A 20,919-nucleotide genomic window follows, 5' to 3' on the forward strand; every position below is an offset into this window, starting at 1 on the left:
CTTCCTGACAGGCATACTGCATTGCTATCCTCCAGGAGAATTAATTGGTGTTTCATATGGATTACCCTCCTGGCACCACCATATTGAAATGGGGTCCACCTCAACAGGCTTTCAACAGAGAGTTTGGGCTATGATTCTCACTGACTTTCCCCCAAACCTTGTTTCTTGATTCTTATTTTGCTATCCACTGAGTTCTTTCAGCTTTACTGTAAATAGCTTCAGAAAATTCTGAAATGCAAACTTTTCAAAGGCTGAAGAAGTGTTTTGTCCCACATGGAGACATTTTATTTAGAACACCTCCAATTTTTCCTAGCAACCCCTTAATGGTTGAAATCCTTCCCGATTTCCTGCCTGTTCAACAAACACAAATTAGGCTGAGATACCTTATGCACCTAACTGATGCTACAAAATAGGCTTGTGCAATAGTGAAACTCTGCTAGTTTTTAAAGATAATTTTGTGTTTGTAGCTCATTGTCACTCAGAACAATATTTGTGCACCTAACTTACTTTGGATTTACCTTCATTTTAACTGTTTCTAGGTTTAATACAACAATTTGATTTTTGCATGATATATGTGCAGTCAGCCATTTCCCTAACAGTAAATATGAGATACTGGAGAAGCGAAGTTATGTCCGACAGATTATTTTAATCTCTGATAATCACATTTTGAAATATAACTCAACTGAGGCTTAAAATTGGCTGCCACACTTGCCTACAGAACAACAGTGTCTATACTTCAAAAGAGTCACTGGCTGAAAAAATGTTTTGGGATGTCTGTGTGGCTCCAGTCCACCCCAATGTGGTTAACCCTTAATTCTCCTTTAAAATGGCCTAGCAAGCCACCCAGGTATATCAAACCAGGGCAGCTGGGTTTGGGAAATTGATCTAGAGTTTGCCAGTGACGCCCATATCCTGAAGATAAATAAAATGAAGATTTATTTTTCTTTATCTTCAGTAGAACTCAGTTTACTTTTCAACTACAAATTCTCTAAGAGTATTTCTCCTTGTGCTACCTTAGTGTGCAAGCATCTGTATGGGAATGTCTATAATCCAGAAATATTGAAGAAAATAATGGGCTTCACTTTCACTCTTTCCTCTTTTCCGAAACATGCTGGTTGTTGTTACAGTCCTATTCTTGGTTTTCATCAAAATACCTCATCAACATGCTGATTCTTCACATGTAAGTCAAATATTAATGCCTAAGAATTCGACCCAGTTGCACACAAAAGTCCCTTGGTGCATGTTAAGAAGTGATACTGATCATTTTTAGGTCAATTATCATGAAATCCACCTAGGCTTTTCCACAATGAGTTCACATGAGTGCAGCTGACATTTACCTTGATCTCACTTGCAGAGCTGATGACGTTATAGGGCATGCAGCACCCATTTCCTGCACTTCCAGCAGAAATTGGTGGGGAAAACTCACCAAAAAAATCAGGATTACATTGCATACAGTCCTGTTTATTTCTCTCCATAGATGCTGTCTGACCTGCTGAGTTCCTCCAGCTTTTTGTGTGTGTTGCTCCAGATTCCAGTGTCTGCAGAATCTCTTGTGTCTCAGTATTAGACCTGCGTCATTTTGAATTGAAATTACTCAGTGAAATCAACAATAATGAACCGACCCCCAATCTAAGTGATCTATTTCTGTTTCAAAGCTGATTCTGCAGCCTCTTTATTTCAAATTCAATATGCAGAATGCCTTGCATTCCTCAACAACATGTGAGATAAAAATTCTGCTGCTAATATCATTTTCAAATTTTTTTTTGAGATTCACCCACCTTGACTTGTGTGGAGTGTTCATGATAAACTATGTTCTGCAATCTTTTTGTCTTCTGTTACCCGGAACACTTCCCCTGTTGCATGCCTTGTCTTAGCATTTTGCTCCCATTGAACTCCAGTTCCCTCTTTAACTGTTCCTCAGTTGCAAAGTTTACATAACTAAATGCCAATAACTGGAAGTTCCTTTTCAGTGACAATGTTACTCAATGCAGTTTTCAGTTCCCCAAAGTTCTTTCCAGTGTTCAGGTTTCAAACAAATAGCAAAAAGGCACAACTACCAGGCTCTGTGCTTTGGCAGGAGACTTTGTTCCCCACTCCACTTTTATTCTTTGTTCTGGTGGTGTGTCAATTCCTCTTCCTCTCCTTGCATTGCAAAGGTATAGAGAACAGACTGAGAACTGCAATGTACTAGATTAGAACCCCATCAAAAGTGAGCATAGTGTATGCATTTTCCAATTTCTTTTTCATTCATCCAAGGGATGTGGGGTTTGCAGGTTGAGCCAGCATTTAATTGCCCATCCCTAATTGCCCTTGAGTAGGTGGTGGTGAGCTGCCTTCTTGAACCATTGCAGTCCTTGAAGTTTGGGTATACCCACAATGCTGTTAGGGAGGGAGCTCCAGGGTTTTGACTCAGCAACTGTGAAGGAACGGCGATATATTTCAGTGTGGCTTGGAGGGTAACTTCTAGGTGGTGGTGTTCCCATACTTTTGTTGCCCTTGTCCTTCTAAATGGTAGAGGTTGTGGGTTTGGAAGGTGTTGTCTAAAGAGTCTTGGTGAGTTGCCACAATGCATTCTGTAGATGGTACAAAATGCTGCTACTGTGTGTTGGCGGTAGAGTGAATGAATGGTTGTGGATGGGGTACCCATCAAGTGGACTGCTATGGCCTGTATGTTGTCAAGCTTCTTGAGTGTTGTTGAAGATCCATCACACTCCTGACTTGATCCTTGTACATGGTGGATAGGCTTTGGGGAGTTAGGAGGCTGCCACAGGATCCCTAGCCTCTGACCTATGCTTGTGTCACATTGTGTATATGACAATTCCAATTCAGTTTCTGCTCAATCGTAACCTCCAGGATATTGATAGGAGGGGAATTAGGTACATTTAATGAAGACAGAATATCTGATTCCTATCAATTCTGAGGAATTTCATTCAATTTCTGTCTAGTAACATCAATCTACATGTACAGGTAAATACCATCATTGGCAACTCAACTTCCTAATTCCTGTGAAAAACAAAGCACATCACCTTACACAGTATCATCAAAACTCTCCAGAACATGTATGAAGAACTACTTTGCGACTGGTCAGTGGGATCCTGCAGAATATTTTGGCATTGTATCTCAACCCATAACTGAACAATCAGCAGAAGTATCAACTTACATCTTTACATCTTAGCCATTCACACTGATCTTAAGAGACCCAATTTTTTTTTCTGTCTCATTTAAAAATGCATTGTTCTTGATCTTCTTAAGTTCAGTATATGTAGAGTATCTTGCTGTGCTTGCTTCCTGAGCTTGCCTTCTTGCCATTAGGACCCATGTGGACTTTCTACATTTGCAGCTGTTGTGACTTGCCTGCCTTTGCAGACCAACACTATTTGGCCTATTTGATTATATCTGAAGCAGCGAGACATCAGGATTGGACTTCATAATTGCCTGTCTAACTAAAGCAAAGCTTCCCACCCTCTCATTTTACACAACCCAAGAATTGTACCCACCAACTTACACATAGCATGCACTTCTGCATCCTGCCTTCACTGAAACTCCCTCATGTTCCTCGATTCTCTCCACAGAACTTGTAATTCTGCAATGCAATGTCAAAATTAGACTCCGGTGTTTTGAACTATGCCTGAATAAAATTGTTAATGAGTCAACCTTGTTGCACAAAAATATAGTGTGGTTACAGGGCTCAATAGGTTCTCTCATTCAACAACCATTTGTTAATTGACTCCCTGTGGTGTACTTCTAACTTTTGAATATCTCTAATGGTGCTGGATTAAAGTGGCTCTGTAATATCTCAACAATTTCATTAAATAAGACATAAGCAGTGCTGTGAGGTGCCACTGAATTAGCTAATTTTCCACTAAAAGAATAGTTTACTTTTGCTCTCAAAAGTCTTTGTTATTGCTATCATTTCCTCTGCGATGTTGTTGGCATGGAAGAACATTTCCATATGCTCCAAGTGAGCACTGAACGTTTCTCCTGTTTTTTCACTCTATCTGACTTTGCAATGACTCCAGCCTGTGTTTGGCCCATCATTTTATACAAGTTCTTCTCTGAACATGCTGCTTCTTAATCAGTGCTAGAGTCACCCTGTGGACTCACCACACTTTCGTACAATATTCACAAAATCCACCAATCCCGACCGCCTGGACTTTCTGTAATATTTCATCCTGTTTGCTAGCGTAATATCCATTCTCTTTGCTTCTTAATAATGGAAGAAGTTGAACAACTTAACACAAACTTCAGGAGCATAACTGTTCATTACAATGCCTCTCACAGACTGGTCTGCCAGCTTCGACAAATAATGCTGCAGGCCAGAGGGAAGCTAACCAGATGACACAGTACCACATTTTACTACATCTGCTGGTGAGTGTATTCAGCTGGCTACATAATCAGCACTTGAGAATATTGAAGCAGACTCTACCTCAGTTCTTAACTGAACCAACAGACCAATGGGAGACCAACGAGGAATGCCAAAGAATTCTCAAATTAGAGGTGACAAGTCCATAGATGAGGCTACAGCAGCAGGAGAGGTGAATGAGGGGAAGGGCAAGACAATATTACAGAGAGAAAATTGGCAGAATTAATGATGGCATGAATATCTGGTCAAAAATTCATCTCAGGGTCAAATATGACACCAAAATTAAGGGCAAATTGCTTCAACATTAGCTGGTGGCAGAGGGAGTGATGGAATTAGTTACCTGAGAATGTAGTTTGTTGCAGAGGCTAAAAGCAATGGCATCAGTTACCATAATATTTACCATTAATATATACAGATTAAGAATAAATAGGGCATTTTCAGATTGGCAGTCTGTAACTGACAAGGTCCCACATGGATCAGTAATGGACCCTTAGTTACTTCCAATTTATATTCATGACTTAAAAGAATAGATAGAATGTAACATGGCTAAATTTGTTGTCAATAAAACAAAAGTTAAGTGGAAAGTGAGCTGTGTGGGGAGTACAAAGTGCATGAAATGGATATGGACAGGTTAAGTGAGTGAGCAAGAAGGCAGCAGATAGAATATAATATGGGGAAATAGTGGGAAAAATAGAAAAACATTTTTTATATAATTTAAGAAAGATATTGGAAAGCTGATTTGTAAAATGCAGGAAGTTAACATGCAGGTACAGTGAACAATAAGGAAGATAAATGGTATGTTGGCTTTTGTTACGAGGAGATTGGAGGGTAAGGAACTCCTGCTGGAATTGCTGCTTTATTATGACCACTGCTGGAGTATGATATGCAGTTCCCAGGCTGGTTTCATTTGAACTAAAGAGTATAGTCTCAGAATAAGGTGGCAGCCAATTAGGACAGACTTGAAGGAAAATCTCAGATGGTTGAAACCTTTCTGGTTCTAAAACAGAATCTTCTGGATGGTCTTTCATTGTGCTCATTCAGGACTAAGATCAACAGATCTTTAAATCAAAGGATGAAAGGATTGGGTTGGAAAGTTGTCATGAGGTTCAGGATCAGCCATAATTTTATTTAATGGTGGAGCAGGCATGAGGTAGTGTATGACCTACTGATGCTTCTATTTCTTATGTTCTTAGTTGGAACAATATCTCTTCTTATTTAGGACTAAATTGTGGATAAGCAGTCTGACAATTTAGAGACAGTTGTAATGAGTTAGAGCTGGTTGTTGATAGGATGTGTGTGGGTCTTGATGCTTTGAGATGACAGTGCCAAGGGACAGGATAATGATGAGAAAAAAGGTTAGTTTACTACCTCAGGACTTTGAGACAAGGAATTTTGAAATTAAGTCACTTCTGGACAGGTTTGGTTCCTCTTTATAAACAGTACGTGTAGCTGAGATGTTGTGTAGAGAAAACAAGATTTTATTTATGTGCCAGGAAACAGATCAACTTACAGACATGAAAAGCCAAAGGAGTTGTTGCTTTGCAATATCCCAGAAGGAGAGGAGAGGGAGAAAAGGCAAGGAATCACTTGACCTAGTCAGGGAATCATTAGACGACCCAATCACCAGACCAAGGCCATAATGATTAATTGGAGATTACTCACTACGAATCATTTATGCTAGCCAATTTGTGCGCAGTCAGGTTCAAGAACTGTATCTTTCATTCTAATTGTGAGAAAGCAAAGGGAGTGTCAGAATATTTGAGCCCAGATTGGTGAGAGACCTGGAACCTAAGTTAGAACATCATAATTTTCCATGCATGACTTGCTGGCTGCAGGAGAGCCAATTGAGATTCTGAGTTTGTGCCTCTTGTTTAGTCAGTATTGTTTAGACATTGTGTATCATTTATTAGCTTATATTAGAGTTAGATGTTCACAATTTTGGAGTAGGGTGAGACAGATGATTTACAATAAAGTCCATTCCACTTAACCAAAGTGTGCATGAAAGATATACATCTGCAGCCCATTAGATTAATATTGTTTGTACTGAGTCCCCACTCGAACTCTGTTTATAATACAAACTGAAAAAAAAGATGCATTGTGAAAGTAAGGAAGGACATTCCAAAGAACTTTATGTTCAATGAAGTAATTTTGAAATGTGGCCTCTTTTGTAATGATGTAGAGGGGACAATTAGTACACAGTAAAGTCTCACAACTGTTCATAAACCAATCAACTGGATCAACTGTGGCTGGTAAATATTTTGATTAAAACAGGTTAAAGAGCATAAAAGGAGCAAAATTCTTCAAATACACTCTACAGAACTTATTGAATCAACACATAACATGTCAAACTAGAGTGGGGGATGGTGCTGGATCAGTTTAGAGAATGAACCTAGCCAAGTGGAAGGGTTGGCAGTGGAGGCAACATAACATAGATATGGACAAGGACACAAACAAACTCAGAGTAGAAATGCCAGACTGAGATATGATGAATGTTACTAGACTGAGACAGGGGCCTAGAAACTGGCATTAGAGCAACATTATGTATCATTCTAATGTTGTTTGTGAAAGTTGCATGAAGGTCTAGAACATTGCTCACAGAGCAATGTTGTGTAATACCAAGCAAAACCAACACGGTCAGCTTCAGTGTGGCATTCCCTATTAATTTGATGCAAGTTGTGGTGACTTTCACACTATAAGACAACAGATGCAATCTGTGCAGGCATACCATTATACACACTCCTCCAGCTATAAAGAAGCATTGCTATTGAATGAATGAATGCCGTATGATGGGAGGAAGAGGGACAGTGCTCCGAAGAGGCTGGAAAAACTTGGACAAAAAATGGTACCTGCATGATGCATGTTCTTTGTTTGCAGGGAAAGGGTGGCAAGGGCCTAGGGGGGCTTTTGGAGGGCTGCTGCAGAAAACCTCTAAGGCTATGGCTAAATGCTCCTGGCCAGTGCTTGGCAAGGTGGTTTCTATAAGGACATGTGTACAAGCCCTGAATGTCTGCACCTCCAAAGCAGATGGTTACCAGCAATTACTCCTGTGGGCTAAAGGAAAATTGAGGAAATCGTCTCACTTGGTTATCTTCTTAACACAGGAATGAAATGTGACAAAGATTAGCTGCAATAGTATAGCATGATCCCAAGGTTAGAAAGTTGAGAATGACTGTGACATAGATAAAGGAATCAAGACAGTAATGAGGTTATATTTTTGAGGCAGTTGGAAGACCAGATCTCAGTGAGGCTAAAGGTTGTAGTTTGAGTGTTGGTCCATTAAATAACATGTGAAATTGGACAGGTAAAGGCTGGAAGTAATGTGAGTAAATACTGTAAGTTTTTCAGACTAGTGAGGCTAAAAATCTCATTGTTAATAAATTTTGCATGGTGCACTAATGTTGATGGCATCTAGAAGAGTTTTATACATGAAGGTGGATTGGGAAAGCCAGGAAGCAGTGGATCTCAGGAGACCGAGTTTGTGGAATGTCTACGAGACGGCTTTTTGGAGCAACTTGTTGATGAGCCTGCCAGGGGATTGGCTGTTTTGGATTGGGTGCTGTGTAACGAACCAGAGGTGATTAGGGAACTAAAGGTAAAGGAACCATTAGGAACTAGCAATCACAATATGATTGAGTTCAGTTTCAAATTTGAGAAGGAGAAGCTGATATCAGATGTGTCAATATTTCAGTGGAACAAAGGAAATTACAGTAGCATGAGAGGGGAATTGGCCCAAATTGATTGGAAAAGTAAGCTAGTTGGAGGGACGGCAGAGCAGAAATGGGTGGAATTTCTACAAGAAAGAAGGAAAATGCAGGATAGATATATTCCAAGAAAAAAGGTTATGAATGGAAAAATGGCACAAATGTGGATAACGAGAGATGTGAAGGCTAAAATAAAAGCAAAAGGGAGGGCATACAAGGAAGCAAGAATTCGTGGGAAAACAGAAGACTGGGAAACTTTTAAAAACTTACAGAAAGAAACTAAGAAGGTCATTAGGAAAGTAAAGTTGAATTATGAAAGGAAGTTGACAGATAACATTCAAAAAGATACCAAGAGTTTTTTTAAATATATGAAGAGTAAAAAAGAGACACGGGTTAATATAGGACCAACTGAAAATGGTGCGGGAGAGATTATAATGGATAACAAAGAGATGGCAGAGGAACTAAATGAGGATTTTGCATCGGTCTTCACCGTGGAGGACATCAGCAATATACCGGATAGTCAGGGGTCTCAGGGGACAGAACTGAATTCAGTTAAGATTACTAGAGAGAAAGTGCTCAGGAAGCTAAATGGACTAAAGACAGATAAGTCTCCCGGACTGGAGGTGCACCCCCGGGTTCTGAAGGGGGTGGCTTCAGAGATTGCAGAGGCATTGGTGATAATTTTCCAGGAATTGATAGACTCCGGCATGGTTCTGGAGGACTGGAGGGTCGCAAATGTAGGTCCGCTGTATAAGAAGGGTGGGAGGCAGCATGAAGGAAATTACAGACCTATTAGTCTGACATCGGTGGTGGGAAAGTTATTGGAATCGATCCTCAAGGATGAGGTTATGGAATACCTAGAGGTGCAAGGCAATATGGGCCCAAGACAGCATGGTTTCGTGAAGGGAAGATCCTGCCTGACCAGCTTATTGGAGTTTTCTGAGGAAATCTCAGGTAGGGTGGATAAGGGAGAGGTTGTGGATGTTGTGTATTTAGACTTTCAAAAGGCCTTTAACAAGGTGCCGCACAAGAGACTGATTAATAAGATGAGAGCCCATGGAGTTACAGGTAGGATATTGGAATGGGTGGAGCATTGGCTGGTAGGCAGAAAGCAAAGGGTGGGAATAAAGGGATCCTGTTCTGGTTGGCTACCGGTTAACAGTAGTGTTCCGGGAGTGGGGGTCGGTGTTGGGGCCGCTTCTTTTTACTTTGTACATTAATGATTTGGATTATGGAGTAAATAGTTTTGTGGCTAAGTTTGCAGACAACACCAAGATAGGTAGAGGAGTAGGGAGTATTGAAGAAACAGGAAGGTTGCAGAAAGACTTAGATAGTTTAGGAGAATGGGCAAAGAAATGGCAGATGAGACTCAATGTTGAGAAATGTGCCGTTGTACACTTTGGAAAAAGAAATAAATGGGCAGATTATTATCTAGATGGGGAGAAAATTCAAAGTACAGAAGTGCAAAGGGACTTGGGGGTACTCGTGCAGGATACCCTAAAGGTTAACCACCAGGTCGGATCGGCGGTAAAGAAAGCGAATGGTATGTTAGCATTCATTTTGAGAGGTATAACATATAAGAGTAATGAAGTGTTGATGAGGCCTCATTTGGAGTACTGTGCGCAGTTTTGGGCCCCTTATCTTAGGAAGGATGTATTGATGTTGGAGAGGGTTCACAAAAAATTTATGAGGATGATTCCTAGAATGAAAGGTCTTACTTATGATGAGCGTTTGTTGGTTCTTGGACTGTATTCATTGGAGTACAGAAGAATGAGAGGGGACATCATAGAAACACTTAGAATGTTGAAAGGACTGGACAGAGTAGATGTGGTTAAGCTGTTTCCCCAGTGGGTGAGTCCAGGACAAGAGGGCACAATCTTAGAATTAGAGGGTACCGGTTTAAAACAGAAATGAGGAGAAATTTCTTTAGCCAGAGGGTAGTGAAATTATGGAATTCTTTGCCACGTACAGCTGTGGAGGCCCAATCATTGGGGGCGTTTAAAGAGGAGATTGGTAAGTATCTAATTAGTCAAGGTATCAAGGGATATGAGGATAAGGCCGGAAATTGGGCTAAATAGGAATAGTATTAGTTTAGCTCATGGAGCAGACTCGATGGGCCAAATGGCTTACTTCTGCTCCTTGTCTTGTGATCTCGTGATCTTGTGAAAAACATGCTAGAAAGAAGGAAAAACCCTCTGAAAAACGAGGGGAAGAATTTCCTAATGTGGACAAAACTCAAGAAATGTGCACAAGATTGCTCTACCCTGGGATAACCGAATTTTCAGCAGCACAGAGCCATTTTTCTGAAGTTGTGTGAACAAATTTCTAATCCCATGTGATTTTCCAGAAGTGGACTGGAAACAACTACTTGGAATGCTCTCAAGGAAGACATAGTGAAGGTTTAGAGCAATAAAAGAAATACAAAAGCTTTCAATTCTAGACATCCATGGACATTGAAAAACATCAGAAAAATATTGGGAGGTAACATCAAGGAAGACAAAGAATGACAAAACCAAGGTTTAGTACTTCAGAGCAAAACAATAGTTTGAGTGTGGAGCTCAAAATGACTAATTTGCAAACGTCTCCACAGTTGAGGTGGATGATGTAGCCTTTGGCATTGATGAGGAAGAATGTGAAGTATTAGAAATAATAAAACATAAAGGGAGGGAACCTAATAAGGAGTCAAGCATTTTAAAAGTGGATATGTTTCTAGATCCAGATAAAATATATCCCAGCAAATAAAAGTAAGGGAGGATATAGCACAGGCTAGAATTGTATAAAACACAAATTAAGCTGCAGCCAGAGTATTGGGTACTATCCTGTCACCTCACTATAAAAAGGCTGTGAAAACATTACAGATGGTGCAGAGGATAGAATCATAGAGATAGGCCTTTTCAGCCCACCGTGTCCATCCTGACCATTTTGCTCATTTACACTAATCCCATCTGTCCACACTAGGTCCTCATCCTTATATGCGTTGCCTTTTGAAGTGCCTATCCAAATGTCTCTTAAACATTGTGATTGTATCTGATTCCACCACCTCCTCTGCCAGCAAGTTCCAGATACCAACCACCCTCTGTGTTAAAAACTTTCCCCTCAAATTCCCTTTAAAACTCCTTCCTCTCACCTTAAACCTGTGCCCTCTTGTTTTTGACACATGGGGAAATTATTCTGACTATTTACCCTATCAATGCTTCTTATAAATTTATATACCTCTATCAGGTCACCCCCACCAGCCTCCTTCATGCCAGGAAAAACAAACCCAGCCTATCCACACTCTTCCCATAAATAAAATCCTCCAATCCAGGCAACATTCTGGTGAATCTCCTCTGCATCCTCTCCAATACAACCATATCCTTCCTGTGGTGTGCCGACCAGAATGGTACACAATACTCTTAAGTGTGGTCTAACAATGTTTTGTAAAATTACAACATAACATCCCGGCTTTTATATTCTGTTCCCTGACCTATGAAGGCATGCATGCCATATGCCTTCTTCATCACTCTATCTACCTGTGTTGCCACTTTCAGGGAACTATGGACCTGAACCCCAAGATCCTTCTGCTCATCAACATTCCTTAGTAAGTAAGGGAGGATATAGCCTGTGCTATATCCTACCACTTACTTATATGTCCTACCCCTACTTGACTTCCCAAAATGCATCATCTCACATTTGTCAGAATTAAAGTCCACCTGCCAAAGCTCTGCCCAACTTTCCATCTGCTCTGTGTCCCGCCTTAGACAACCTTCCTTTCTATCTGCAACACCAACATCTTTTGTGTCATTGAGAAACTTACTATTCATACCTCCTACATTCACATCCAAGTCATCAATATATGTCACAAACAGCATGGATCCCAACAACAATCCCTACGGTACACCATTGGTCCCAGACTTCCAATCAGACAAGCATCCTTCCACCACGATGCTCTGCCTCCTGTCACCAAGCCAATTTTGGATCCAATTAGCTAGCCTTCTGGACCAGCCCACCATGCAGGACTTTGTCAAAAACCTTACTAATGTCCACAGAGACAATGTCTACTGCCCTGTCTTCATCAACCTTCTTAGTTACCTCCTCAAAAAATTCAATCAAATTAGTGAGGCAGGATTTCCCTCACACAAAGCCATGCTGATTATCCCTTATCAGCCCCTGCCTTTCCATCCTATCCCTTAGGATTTTCTCCACTAATTTCCTTACTACTGACCTAAGTCTCACCGGCCTGTAGTTACATAGCTTATCCCTGCTGTCCTTCTGAAAAAAGGGATATTTACAAGGATGTTGCCCAGGGCTCAACAATTATAGCAATGAGCAGAAACAAGTTGGGGTTGTTTTCTTTGGAATAAAGGAGACTGAGGGGAGATTCAATTAGGGAATGCAAAATTGAGAGTCCTAGATCTGGGAAGCACAGATTTAAGTCAATTGGTAGAAGGATTAAGGGCAACTGAAGAAAAAATATTTTAACTTACTGAGTGGTAGGGGTCTGGAATTCACTGCTTGAAGGGTAGTGGAGGCAAAGGTTACCACATTTAATATGTACCTGAATGAGCACTAAAGGGCCAAGCATCAAGAGCAGGAAAGTACTATCATAGTTTGTTTTTGGACTGAAAAGAGACTGTTGAGACTGAATCAGACGTAATGCTTCAGGTCAAATAATTATATGTTTAAAGAGAATGTGCTGTACCAATTCAATCTTCAAACAATTCTACATTTGCCAGAATATCTTATCATGAATTCAATACTTTCTATAGAATTTCAAGTTTGATGAAATAAAGAGCAGATATATGTTGCTGTGATTTTGTACTGTTGTCAAAGATGTAGCATTAGATCAATGTTGAAAAACAAAGTTGAGGAAATGAAATTATGGTTTCCCTTTTATCACACAGAAGATGAAACCTGCAGTGGAAAGGAAACGCTCTGCACCCACTATGGTCTTTAGTAAAGCACTCAGCAAATCTAGATTACCATCCAGGTAGGAAATTCATTTCCTTAATAATCTAACTCTGGTGAAAATGTGAGTGATTTTAAAGATGTGACTGAGCCAGGAATGCAGAATACCAGATAAAACACATAGTAAATTTAACAGGATGATGAAAAGAATTGTTAAATTGATAAAGATGCAAAAGAAAGCATGCCACACCTTCTGAACCAGAAACAGAAGGCAAGTTTTCTCCTTCAGTTGTTAACTGAGCTGTGCCTTTTGAGCGAATTTAACTTTGCTTTTGCTGACTTGAAATTTAGCATCATGAAAAGTTTATATGCACTAATTATAATGACTTTCTGATAACTTTCTGACTTTCTGATGACTTTCTCCTACATTAAGCAGATCCCTGTCACTAACTATAGGAGAGTGTTGTAGTCCCAAAGCAGCCTGCAGGACTCAATATTAAATTCTCCAACTTTACGTAACCCGTTCTTTCTTTCTGTTTGTATGAGAACTGGCTATTTTTTCCTGCCATTCTTTTTTCTTTTCTTTTGTTTTGTATAGTCAAAGACATTGCAACATTACATGGGTAAATCAGCATTAGCAACAGATTCTGCCCCTTTTTTTACCTTATCTGATTCTACCTATCATACTCCAGTCACTGTCTCCCAATTCCATCCCTCCCCCACTTGGGTCCATCTGCCTATCATCCCCCTCCTCATCTGGTTCCACCAATCACCTGACAGCCCCTGCCTCACCTCTCCCTCTCACCTCTTTATACTGGCTACCTCCCCTCACACTCTCAGTCCTGACCCAAAAAGTTGACCATCCCTCTGGCTCCACAGATGCTGCCTGACCTGCCAAATTCCTCCAGCAGTTTATTTTTTGCTTCAGATTACAACGTCTTCAGTCTCTTGTGTCTCCATTCAGCAATACATTACACAGACAAAGCAGCTTAAATCTTATCTTCACTATCCCATTATTTCACTCTATCAGAAAAATTCCCTCTGCTCCCCCCATCGTTCTCCCCCGCCTTCTCTGCCACTTCAACCAACTTGTTTCTCTCTGTCTCAGATCTGATGAAGGGTCCTGGACCTCAATCATTAACTGATTCTCTTTCCATAGGTGTTGTCTGACCTGCTGAGTTTTTGCAGTATTTTCCATTTTTATTTCAAATTTCCAGCATCTGCAGGTTTTAATTGATTTTGATTTTTTGTGCACATAAATCATGGAAAATGATAACCAATGCATCCACTTGTGGCATTATTCTTCACAATGCTTTTGTTCACCTGTCACACATTTCACACTGATTATTACCATCTGATCCTCCCTCTTTCTCTTCGGAAAACATACTGTATCATTTACTATCTTAGAATGCTAGATAAGAACAAGACGTTGTTGATGAATCATTTGATCTCAGTCAGGACAGTGGTAAGGAAGCTACGTTTGGCCTCAATACTTTTGACTCAAGAAAATAAAGAAAATCCATATTCTCCCTGCTGATTGTCAAACTGCCGACTCTACTGGGACATGCACACATGTTTGCCTGAATCGTCTTCCAAAATCAACCAGCTCCTGGCCTTTCTTTCATCAAAGGTGATGTGTGATGAAGGTGTACTTTATTAATATGCCAACAAACACCCATTTCACACGGAATCATACCAGTGAGGGAGACAGCACCTTCAGGAGATGAGCAGGAGAAAGAAATGAGAAGAGAAATTAAGGAAAATAAAATTCTAATGGATGTTAATTTAAAAGCTGGTTATCACGATTTTGATTAGTCAATTTGTGTTAAAAGTATTTCGTTTTTAAGTTAGCTATAAATGACATTTGAATATAAGATGTATCATCCTTTGAGATAAAGTGGCTCTTTTAACTTCCTTTTACCCTTTAGAGAATTTTTTCCCCATTAACAACTAAATGGCCTTCTCTTTGGTTATCCAATATCTGTTATATATTCATCGTCTATCTCCATAGTACAACTATCAACAGGAGTCTGTATGCATGCAGCATAATTGAAAGTTGGAACTCACTAATGGTGGAGTTTACATTAAACCATCCGCTCGCCATAAAGTGCATCAATTCCAGGCCCCTGCATCCTGTGGAATGTACTGCACATGCTCAGTGTACTGCATTGTCCCCAGTAGCTGAAGCACAGTGTGGGATTTCAGTCTTCGCTGTTCTCTCAGAAATTCTTGACTTTATTTGGCAAATGGCTGCACAAACAACCTCTCCATCCTGGAAACCACGACTGAAAAGTCTAAACAGCTGCCTTGATATATTGCTCCCTAATTAACTGTTGTCAGTTTGGCTCAGACTTCATGAGCATCAGTGGAATTTTCTTGCTCCTGAACTGTTTACAGAAACCAGAATTTATGCAACCTAAAAGCAGGTTCAGCCTTTCCCTGTCAATGATTTGATGCTGTTCTGACGCACGGGAAAACTGCAAGAACCATTATTGGTAATCACCAACTTTTACAAGATCTGGCACATTGTCCAAATAGTTCAATTTAAAAACAAAACTGATTCAAATTTTGCACACAAAGATGTAACCAAAACAGAAGAGTTTATCTTTATATAATTGACGGTGTACCTCGTAACTTGAAATCTTGTTTTATTTTGCCTCATTTTGCCTCATTAGTTCATTCTTCTGTCTGTACTTTTCTTGCTGCTCCCGGTTTCCTGGAGTGAAGATGTTAACTCCAATAGGAAATGATTCCCCACAGAGAAGAGATTAACCAGTACTTTGCTCAACTATCCATGCACCAACTAAGTGTGTATTGAAAGGAGTAACTGCTTCTAATGGCTGAAGGGTCCTTGAGCAGAACACACTGTTTAAGATGATTGGCAAAAGAACTGGTGGCAACTTGAGGGAAATGTTAGGATTCCAATTGTACTGTGGGATAAGGTGATAGAAACACTAACAATACCAGCCATCCAAACAGAATTGCACACATTTCTGAAGGACAAGGAAATGAGATCAACAGGGTGGCTCTCAAAGACTGTTCAGTCTTTGGGGCATCATATCCAAGCATCCAAAATTATCTGACATCTAAAAAAATCCAATTTCCAGCAAATACTGCTGGAGAAAATTTAAGAGTGAGGGATCTGATGAATTTTCTCTGCCCAATGTTCGATTGCAGCACTCCAGCTGTTCTTCCACCTGAGATCCGGTGTCTCACCACAGATCAAGAACCTAAACTAAAACAATGAGGTGAAATGATTTTTTAAAGCAAAGGATTTCAATGCTGGAGGAATAAAGAATTTTTCATTTTGGATCAAGCATGATCATAGAAGCGAAAAGAAAAACATTTGATCTAAGAATTTATAAAAGTGAGAAAATGGTTTAGCTCAAGCCTTGTCCTTTCAGAACCTGCACATAATTATTCTATCAAAAATTCTGTCACCCTCCCCCATACACCACCATTAACATCTGTTGATGCTCTATTTTAAAGAGTACTAAATGCTTCCACTTTCCTTGAAAGAAAACCCAGTCAATGCTCTTAATATCCCTATAACATTCCATTCCCCTTCTCAACAAATACCAATAAGCTCCTATTTAAAGGAGTCAGTTAAAATTTGAATAAACCAGCTTAAAAATTTCTCTTCCAAATCTTAACTTAGTAGAACATCCAGTACCACGTCACTGTTATTTTCTTGATTTCACACACAGTGTTATTATTTAATAAGGATTAATCTGGTCTGTATAATGGAATATACTTTTTCAGTTATATTGTTCTCTCAGTTTTCTATCATTTTCCATCAGTTTTTTTCCATTCTTGTGGGAAGGTGTCTGCAGTCTACATGGTTCCTGTCTACAGAATCATGATAAAAATCAAGGAAACACATGTACAGGCCAATCTCTTTGTGCTGCAACATTCCTCTTAAGTAAAATCATAGGTAGGGTGGCGGCAGTGAAAAAGTTAATGAATAACATAACAATTTACATTTCAAGCAAACTTTCCATGTGATAAAGACAATTTAAAAAATTTGTTTCCCTGCAGAGATGGTCTGATTTCCCCCACGTCTCCTGACAGTAAATCCCTGGTTCGAGCCTTCAGCAGCCCCACGACAGCCTTTATCATGGACGAGCGGGTCCAGCTCACCACAGGACTGCAGACACAGGAACGTCACCTCTTCCTCTTTAGCGATGTCTTGGTGATCACAAAATTAAAGTAAGGATTTCATACACATTGCTTTTACTTGACAACACCTCAAATTCTACTCCTTTGCAGCACAAAGTAAATGAACATCAGACATTTTTGTTGAAATGTCACCATGTATCCTTGTGTTACCTTGTTTAATTGGCCCTCCATTACAAGAGTCACGTGTTCATACATTGTTAATGACTATATATAAACACGAAACACGAGCATCTCCTTAAGCCTTGATTCTTGATGTCTGGTAGGTAAAGCTTAGACTTGAGTGCATGGAATATATCCATACAAGAATGAACACAACAAATGGAAAACATCCCTTTGTAGATTTTTTAGTTCTTTGGAGAGGCAAACAAAAGTTCTTTGGAGAGCAAGTATAAGACAAGCAATATACTCCTGATGGGTCCTGATAGCTCGGATTCTACAGTATACAGTATATACAGCTCATTTGAATATGGTAGACATTGATTGAGGAACAGGACCTCAAGGGTAGCGATCTCGGGATTGCTGCCGGTGCCACGCGATAGTGAAGGCAGGAATAGGAGGAGGTGGCAGATAAATGCGTGGCTGAGAAGCTGGTGCAGGAGGGAGGGTTTTAGATTTCTGGATCATTGGGATCTCTTCTTGGGAAGGTGGGACCTGTACAGAGAGGACGGGTTACACCCGCACCAGAAGGGGGCCAATATCCTTGCGGTGAGATTTGCTAGGGTGGTTCGGGAGGATTTAAAGTAGTTTGTGAGGGGGAAGGGAACCGGAGGAGTAGGTCAGAGGAAGAAAGGGATGGGGAAAAGTTAGATCAAACAGGTAGAGAGGCTTTGGGGAAGGAGAAGCAGAATACAGGCTATAAAAGTAGTAAGGTAGATGGACTGAAGTGTGTTTACTTAAATGCAAGAAGTGTCAGGAATAAGGGGGATGAACTGAGGGCTTGGATAAGTATGGGGGACTATGATATCGTGGCTATTACTGAGACGAGGCTGACGTCAGGAGAGGAGTGGATATTGAATATTCCTGGTTTTCGGTGTTTTAAGAGGGATAGGGAGGGGGGGAGAAGAGGAGGAGGGGTGGCGATACTGGTCAGGGACACTGTTATGGCTGTGGAAAAGATGGATGTTGTAGAAGGATCATCTCTAGAGTCCGTATGGGTGGAATTAAGGAACAAGAAAGGAGCAGTTACTCTACTAGGAGTATTCTATAGGCCCCCCCGTAGCAGTAGAGATATAGAGGAGCAGATTGGCAGGCAGTGTTTGGAGAGAAGCAAAAATAACAGGGTTGTTATAATGGGAGACTTCAACTTCCCAAATATAGACTGGAACCTGCTTAGTGCCAAAGGTTTAGATGGGACGGAATTTGTTAAATGTGTCCAGGAGGGATTCCTGACGCAGTATGTTGACAGGCCGACTAGAGGGAATACCATGTTAGATCTAGTTTTAGGAAATGAACCGGGACAGGTGAAGGATCTATTGGTGGGTGAGCATTTGGGGGACAGTGACCATTGCTCCATAACCTTTAAAATTGTCATGGACAGGGACAGGTGCAGAGAGGACAAGAGGATTTTTAATTGGGGAAGGGCGAACTATGAGGCTATAAGGAGAGAACTTGGGAGTGTAAAGTGGGATGTCCTTTTTGAAGGAAAATGTACCATGGAGATGTGGTCGATGTTCAGGGATCTTATGCAGGATGTTAGGGATAAATATGTCCCGGTGAGGCAGAGAAGGAATGGCAGGGTGAAGGAACTGTGGGTGACGAGAGAGGTGGAACGACTTGCTAGGAAGAAGAAGGTAGCGTACATGAGGTATAAGCAGCAAGGTTCAGACAGGGCCCGTGAGGAATATAGGGTAGCGAGGAAGGAACTTAAGAAAGGGCTGAGGAGAGCTAGAAGGGGACATGAAAAGGCGTTGGCTAGTAGGGTTAAGGAAAATCCCAAGGCCTTTTTCAAGTACATGAAGGGTAGGAGGATGGCTCGGGTAAAGGTAGGTCTGATTAAGGACAAAGGTGGGAGAATTTGCCTGGAGGTGGCAGAAGTGGGAGAAGTTCTCAATGAGTACTTCTGTTCGGTATTCACCAGGGAGAGGGGTCTTGATGATGCGGAAAGGAGTGCTGGTAGGGGTAATGTTCTCGAGGTTGTAGATATCAAGAGAGAGGATGTGTTGAAGTTGTTAAATAATATTAAGACAGATAAATCTCGGGGGCCTGACGGGATTTTCCCCAGGCTGCTTCGAGAGGCTAGGGAGGAGATTGTTGAACCGCTGGTAAGGATCTTTGAGTCCTCGTTGTCCACTGGGATGGTGCCGGAGGATTGGAGGGTTGTGAATATTGTCCCCTTGTTCAAAAAAGGTAATAGGGATAGGCCAGGGAATTATAGACCGGTGAGTCTCACGTCTGTGGTGGGTAAGCTGTTAGAAAGGATTCTAAGGGATAGGATTTATGAACACCTAGAGAATCATGGACTGAATCATGGACTGAATCATGGACAGCCAGCATGGCTTTGTGAAGGGAAGATCTTGCCTCACAAGCCTGATAGAGTTCTTTGAGGAGGTGACCAGGAAGATTGATGAGGGCAGTGCGGTGGATGTGGTTTACATGGATTTTAGTAAGGCGTTTGATAAGGTTCCTCATGGTAGGCTTCTTCAGAAGGTCAGAGGCCAAGGGATCCAAGGAAGCTTGGCTGTGTGGATTAGGAATTGGCTTGCATGTAGAAAGCAGAGGGTTGTGGTGGAAGGAGTGCCCTCGGATTGGAAGGCAGTGACTAGTGGTGTCCCACAGGGATCGGTTCTGGGACCTCTACTTTTTGTGATATTTATAGATGACTTAGATGAAGGGGTGGAGGGCTGGGTTAGTAAGTTTGCGGACGACACTAAGATCGGCGGTGTTGTGGATAGTGTGGAGGGCTGTCGGAACTTACAGAGGGATATTGATAGGATGCAGAGCTGGGCTGACAAGTGGCAGATGGAGTTCAATCCGGAGAAGTGTGAGGTGGTACACTTTGGAAGGACAAACTCCAGGGCAGAGTACTGGGTAAATGGCAAGGTACTTGGCAGTGTGGAGGAGCAGAGGGATCTGGGGGTTCATATTCACAGTTCACTGAAAGTTGCCTCACAGGTGGAAAGAGCAGTTAAGAAGGCCAATAGGATGTTGGCTTTCATAAGTCGCGGGATTGAGTTTAAGAGCTGCGAAGTGATGATGCAGCTTTACAAAACTCTAGTTAGGCCACACTGAGAGTACTGTGTTCAGTTCTGGTCGCCTCATTATAGGAAGGATGTGGAGGCGTTGGAGAGGGTGCAGAGGAGATTTACCAGGATGCTGCCTGGATTTGAGAGTATTGAATATGAGGAGAGGCTTAAGGTGCTAGGGCTTTATTCACTGGAAAGGAGGAGGATGAGAGGAGACATGATAGAGGTATATAAAATATTGAGAGGAATAGATAGAGTAGACAGTCAGCGCCTCCTACCCAGGGCACCAATGCTCAAGACGAGAGGGCATGGCTTTAAGGTGATGGGTGGGAGGTTCAGGGGAGATGTCAGGGGGAGGTTTTTCACCCAGAGAGTGGTTGGTGCATGGAATGCACTGCCTGAGGTGGTGGTGGAGGCAGATACATTGGACAGGTTCAAGAGCTTGTTGGATAGGCATATGGAAGAGTGTGGGATGGGGGCATATGCGGGAGGAAGGGGCTAGGTAGTGTGAGGGTGGTTTGATGGACGGCACAACATGGTGGGCTGAAGGGCCTGTTTTGTGCTGTATGGTTCTATGGTTCTATGGATCTGTATAATTTAGCTTTAA

General features: G+C 41.2%; 1 protein-coding gene across 2 annotated transcripts in view; it reads left to right on the top strand.

The window, feature by feature from the left end:
* The window catches only part of arhgap20b (Rho GTPase activating protein 20b), an 81,557-nt gene that overhangs the window by 27,454 nt on the left and 33,184 nt on the right, over positions 1–20,919 (top strand). For both annotated transcript variants that reach the window (XM_052021684.1, XM_052021685.1), the window contains exons 2-3: positions 12,948–13,033; positions 16,990–17,160. In XM_052021684.1, coding sequence (XP_051877644.1) covers positions 12,948–13,033; positions 16,990–17,160 — 257 coding nt within the window. The remainder of the gene's footprint in view (positions 1–12,947; positions 13,034–16,989; positions 17,161–20,919) is intronic.

The sequence above is a fragment of the Pristis pectinata genome, chromosome 8 (assembly GCF_009764475.1).
Source record: "Pristis pectinata isolate sPriPec2 chromosome 8, sPriPec2.1.pri, whole genome shotgun sequence".
NCBI lineage: Eukaryota > Metazoa > Chordata > Chondrichthyes > Rhinopristiformes > Pristidae > Pristis > Pristis pectinata.